Source organism: Agelaius tricolor, unplaced genomic scaffold (assembly GCF_023055355.1).
Source record: "Agelaius tricolor isolate 1412-34295 unplaced genomic scaffold, bAgeTri1.0.p SCAF_50, whole genome shotgun sequence".
NCBI classification, from domain to species: Eukaryota; Metazoa; Chordata; class Aves; order Passeriformes; family Icteridae; genus Agelaius; species Agelaius tricolor.
Window position 1 is genome coordinate 2,813,649 of NW_027269310.1, and position 5,442 is coordinate 2,819,090.

At 57.2% G+C, this 5,442-nt stretch overlaps 1 protein-coding gene across 1 annotated transcript; it reads right to left on the reverse strand.

Annotated features, from left to right (window-relative positions):
- Positions 1-537: 537 nt before the first annotated feature.
- Positions 538-5,179, reverse strand: LOC139604406 (serine/threonine-protein kinase pim-1-like). Its single transcript, XM_071455571.1, has 4 exons — positions 5,142-5,179; positions 1,292-1,697; positions 1,122-1,172; positions 538-918 (listed from the first exon to the last, which is right to left on the reverse strand). The coding sequence occupies exons 1-4, from the start codon at positions 5,177-5,179 to the stop codon at positions 538-540; spliced, it is 876 nt and encodes a 291-aa protein (XP_071311672.1).
- Between the last annotated feature and the right edge of the window lie 263 nt (positions 5,180-5,442).

Genomic DNA, 5,442 nt, shown 5'->3' on the forward strand with positions numbered 1-5,442 from the left:
ACAGGGTGACCACTGCCCTCTCGCCAGCACCTGGGACTTGTGCACAAACTTAGGCTTGGAAAAGAAGCCACTGGTGTCAGAAGAGGGCAGAGGAAGCCCTGGCTAAGGCTGACCATGACATGCAAAGGAAAAACCCTCTCTGTGCTGGGGAAAACATGCCCTTATCCTCCCTGTCTGCATTGCCCCAAAAATATTAGGAAGCCAAGGCAAACAGGGCGAGTGGAGCAGTCCAAGCCCTTCCTCTCGCCTGCACACCAAACTGGTTGGGGCACAGGTTCCACCCCCCTCTCTGCTACCCCCACTCACGGGGGTTTTTGGGCGGGCTGGCTGCCCCAGCCCAGCCCCAGTCCTGGGCAGAGTGGCTGGCAAAGGCTGCCAGCAGGGCTGGAAGATGGCTCCCCACCCAGCCCCGCTCTAAAGCAACTCAGCTGAAGACTCAGTCCCCTGACTGGCAGCAAAAGGGAGAATCCCCGCTGCCACAGCCAGCTTGGGCTGGGAGATGTTGGGCCATGAGATCCCGGGACCAGGAGTACACCCTTACGTGGGCTCACCTGCAAAGTGGGTGTAGGCTGTGTCCTGCAGGTAGGTGCCACAGCCAAAGTCAATCAGTTTGGCCTGCCCGGTGGCCAGGTCAAGCACGATGTTCTGAGGTTTGATGTCGCGGTGCAGGACCCCGCAGCTGGTGCAGTGCCGCACGGCCTCCAGCACCTGGCGGAACAGCTCCCGCGCCACCTCCTCGGGCAGGAACTGCCGTGCCCGAATGACACGATGCAGGTCCTGACACCGCTCTGGCCGCTCCAGAACCATCACGATGTGGTTGGGCAGCTCGAACCACTCCAGGAGCTGCACCACGCCGGGGAAGCCAGTGGACACCTTGTCCAGCAGCACGATCTCCAGCGGGGCCCTGCTGCCGTCGGGCTGCGGGAGGAGCACGATGCCCTCAGTGGGGCCGATGCCGTGCCAGGCCTGGGGAAGCCCTGAGCCAGCCCGGGATGCTCTGCGCCCTGCGCTGGCGCCACGCCCGCTCCCCCTCGAGGCGTCCTGGCGGCTTCCACCGTGCCGGGCCTCGGCTCATCCCCGCCCGGCAGCCCCGGCTGCTGCCGCTGGCCCCGCTCACTCACCAGCTCGCCCCAGTGCCGGACGCGGTTCCGTGGCACCCTTTTGATGGCCACCTGCAAGCCAAGGACAGCAGCGGGCTCAGCTCGCCGCCCGCCCTGCCCAGCCCCATCCTCCTCCTCCTCCTCCTCCTCCGCCCCCTCCTCCTGCGCCCGCCGCCGGCCCCGCCGCTCACCGGGGCGCCGTCCGAGAGCCGCGTGGCCGCGAAGACGCTGCCGAATCCTCCGCGCCCCAGCAGCGAACCCAGGCGGTAGCGCTCCTGCAGGGCCTCGGGCGCCGTCCCTGCGGGCGGGACGCGGCTGTCAGCGCTCGGCCCGGGGCCAGCAACGGCCCCCGAGCGCCACTCAGCCGCCCCGGGCCGGCCATGCCCAGGCCTTCGCTCCTCGCAACGCGGCACGGGAGGCTCGGGGCCGGCGGCCGCGCTGCCGAGCGGCGGAGCTCGGGCCGGGGAAGCCGCTGCGGAGGCGGCGGCAGCGGCCGCGCCGCCTGTGTCCTCCGCGGGCCTCGGGAGGGGCCGGGGCCGGGGCCGGGCTCGGGCCAGGCGGAGGCGAAGGGCGGCGATGCCGCCCCCGCACCCGGCACTGATGCCCGCCCAGCAGCGCCACCGCCAGTAGGGCCAGAGCCGGGCGGAGGCGAGACCGCGGCGGGACGGGCGGGGCCGGGCACGGGGCAGCCCCGCCCGGGGCCGGGGGCGGGCCGGGGGCATGGCCCGGCCCGGCAGGGGGAGAGGGAGGCGGGGACACGAGAGGGAGGCGGGGAGAGGAGAGGGACGCCGGGCAAGGGACCCCGGGAGAAGGGTGCCCGACGGCAGGAAAGGGAGACTCAGAGACAGAAAGAGAGAAAGACCAAGAAAGAGAGACAGAAAAAGAAAGATAGAAAGAGAAAGATCGTTATAGATTATCTGGTTTTCTGCTTTTGCCGCTGTTGCCGCCGCTGCTGCTGCCGCTGCTGCCGCCGCTGCAACTGAAGCACCGGGGCCGTTCGTCCCCGTGTCCGTTCCCCGCTCGCCCCACGAGCCCCACGTTCGAGCCCCGCGCGCCCCGGGCACAGCCCCTGAGTCTGTCCAAACACGGGAACTTTGCAGCCTTGAGCCCAGGTGCAGAGCCCTGACTCCTGCACACTGGCACAGCAATCCCCTCGCTTGCTGCTCTGCATTGGCCTGGCTGAGGGGCAAACACTGGCGGGACACCTTCCCTTGGGCTAGGATTCCTACCTGAGCCCAGCACTGCACTTACATCTCCAGTGTTGCCTTCCAGTAAAAACAGGGGAAGGAAAACTCAGTGTGGCTCATGGTATTTTAGAGTGTCTAAAAATCCCTAAGTCACCGATCTTAGAGGTGCAGTGCATCTGGAATTACTGGGATGGAGAAGTAGTGCCACATGGAAAAGGGGAGCATAGAAATAAATAGAGGAAAACATCTTGGATTGTTTCTTTCATTTACATTTCACTTCTGGAAAGCTGTTCCAGTTTTCCAGGAATCTTCTCCTGTCTGCTCTTGCCAAGGATCTCTCCTGGAGAACAAGGTCAAGCTTCTGTCCCAAGATTTGCCGCCAGCTGCAGCTTCTCTTGGCTTTCCACACTGCACAGTGTCTGCAGCAGGACTTTTGCAGCAAAGCAGGACAAATGTTTGGAGAACTTTACGTGTCCTTTCTTTTCCTGGAGCGCTGGGGTGTTGTGCCACTGATAAAGTTTCCATTGTGATTGTTTGTGCTGCTTTAGGGCAAATTTTGGGAGGAAACCTCCAAAAGGGGTCCGTCTAGAAAGCAACTTCAAGCGGCTCCTCCCCCTACTAGTTCCAGAAAAAACTTCCCTGGAGAAAAGTGGAGAAAACCAGTTTATTTAACAAGTAAAGTATTCCCAAGCATGAAAAATGAATAATATTAAATGAAACCTCTCACAGTGCTGAAGAGATGGCAAATTCAGAAAGTCCTTTTTGTGGGTTGTAGTTGGCTCACTCGGTCTCTTCTAAGTCCCTCTGGTGCTGGAATGCAGCGTCCCAGACCTCGGTGGGCCACAGGTGTGAGCTGCCGGTGTTTTTCTGGGTTTTCAGTCCAGAGCAGGTTTAAACAGTTCCAAGAAAAAGGAAAGTCCCAGTCCCAGGAACTTCTCTGCCTAAGCTAGATAAAACCAAATTGCTGGACCTGGGCTGTGAAGGCATCGGGAAATTTCCAAATCTGGGCACTGGTGGTCCCAGCAAACACCAGATCTGGATGGTGCTGGAGCCAGAACCTGGAAATTTCCAACTTTTGGCTTTCTGTGCCAGCAAATCACTGGACTTGGGCTGTGCTGGCACCAGGAAGTTTTCAGATCTGGGCGCTGGCGCTGCCAGCAAACACCAGATCTGGGTGGTGTCATTGGCAGCAACAGAAATCTGCCGGATTTGGGCTCTGCTGGCACCGGGAAATTTCCAAATCTGGGTACTGGCACAGCCAACACAAGATGTGGGTGGTGCCAGAGCCAGTAGCAGAAAGTTGCCGGGTTTTGGATTTCTGTGCCAGCAAATTGCTGCCCTTGGGCTGTGTCAGAATAGGGAAATTTCCAGATCTGGGCACTGGCGGTGCCAGCAAACACCAGTGAAACCTTCTGGTCCTCGTCCGGACCATTGGCCAGTGGTTTCCCTGAGAACCAGCTCTGGCCACTTTACAGAGAGAGACTGCTTTCATCTGCTTGTCTGGAAACAGAACTTTAATGAAGGCAAACACAACAAACAGGACGGCGTGCACAGTACACAGAGCAAAGCAGAAAAAAGCCTGGGCCCAGGGTCCAGCAGGGATAATTATCCATTTATATATGGGGAGGGGTTAAGGTGGGATCTGAGGGAAGGATCCAAGAGGAAGGAAGGATGATGAATATTACAATTTTTGCAGTAAAATGTAACCAATGGTAGCAAAGAGAACTCAGAACTTTCTAGTAACAATCTGCATAACTGAACAAGAGGATTATGGGCGAGAGCTCCTGCTGACCCCAACTAAAGAGGGTTTTCCCATGGCCTTAAGCCAAGGTCTCCTTCTTCTTATAAACCAACCCCAACACACCAGATCTGGGAGCTGCCGGGTTTGGGCTTTCTTTGCCAGAAAATTGCTGCATTTGGGTTGTGCCAGCACTGGGAAATTGCCAGATGTGGGCACTGGCAGTGCCAGCGCACACCAGATCTTGGCGGGGAATGTGCTGGCACTGGAAAATTGCCAAATGTGACCTTTCTGTGCCAGCAAACTGCTGGAATTGTGCTGTGCAGGCATCTGAAAAATTCCAGATCTGGGCACTGGCGGTGTCAGCACACCCGAGATCGGAGTAGTGTAGGCACCAGGTATTTGCCTGGTTTTGGCTTTCTTTGCCAGCAAATTGCTGTACTTGGGCTGTGGTGGCACAGGGAAATGTTCAGATCTGGGCATGGGCAGTGCCATCAAACACCAGGTCTGGGTGGTGACAGCCGTGGCACCAGGAAATTGCTGCGTTTTGTCTTCTTTTTCCAAAAATCTGCTGCACTTGGGCTGTGTTGGAACCGAGTATGTCCAGATTGGGGTACGGGCGGTGGCAGCAAACACCATGTCTTGGCATTGCCAGTGTCAGCAGTGGGAAATTGCCAGATTTTGGCTTTCTTTACCAGAAAATTGCTGGACTTGGCTCTGCCGGAACAAGGGAATTTCCAGATCTGGCCACTGGAGGTGGCAGCAAACACCAGATCTGGGCAGAGCCAGACCCAGTAATGTTGGAAATGAATTTGTAGAGAATTTTTAAGGTTTGATAGAAGGTTTATATAGTATGTATGCAAGTGTCACGATCCATCCTTACGAACGGGTTTCGTGGTGGTTTGTGGGTTGATCTCAGAGTGCAAAAAACACTTACACGGTACAGGGGGTTGCAGTGATAATCAAAACAAATGTACCTTTATTGAATAACCACAACAAAATGCATTGGGGACGAACTGGGGAAAAGGGAAAAAGAGGAAGGAAGAGAAAGGAAGGTATAGAGCTACCAAACATAGAAACGGCGATGTCCTTTGATGTCCAGCCAATGGAGTTCACCAGGTCACGTCTGGGGAGATCTCAGGGTTGCAGTTCATCCGAACTCTTATTATACTCTTTTTGTTGATGGGGGAAGGGGTAAAACTTGAAACCGAATCAAAGGTGGTCTATTGTATTTTTGGGAGAAAAAATGGTATTTAGAGAAGGGTACACACAGTCCATGTTCTCTGCAGTCGGTGAGAGCCATCGTCTTCTTGGTCCACTGCTCGCACCTGCAACATCCATCTTGCTTTGGTTAGCTTGCCTCCCCCACACACCTCCCCCAGGTTTGGGGTCTCAGTCCCAGTCCTTGGAAAGAGTG

Excerpts from the sequence above, each read along its gene's own strand:
- LOC139604406 (XM_071455571.1), bottom strand. The coding sequence starts at position 5,179 with ATGAACTGCAACCCTGAGATCTCCCCAGACGTGACCTG. Across the intron at positions 1,698-5,141 it reads ATCTCCCCAGACGTGACCTG|TGCCGGGTGCGGGGGCGGCA; the intron begins GTGAACTCCATT and ends GGCGGGCATCAG. Across the intron at positions 1,173-1,291 it reads GGCTCTCGGACGGCGCCCCG|GTGGCCATCAAAAGGGTGCC; the intron begins GTGAGCGGCGGG and ends CTTGGCTTGCAG.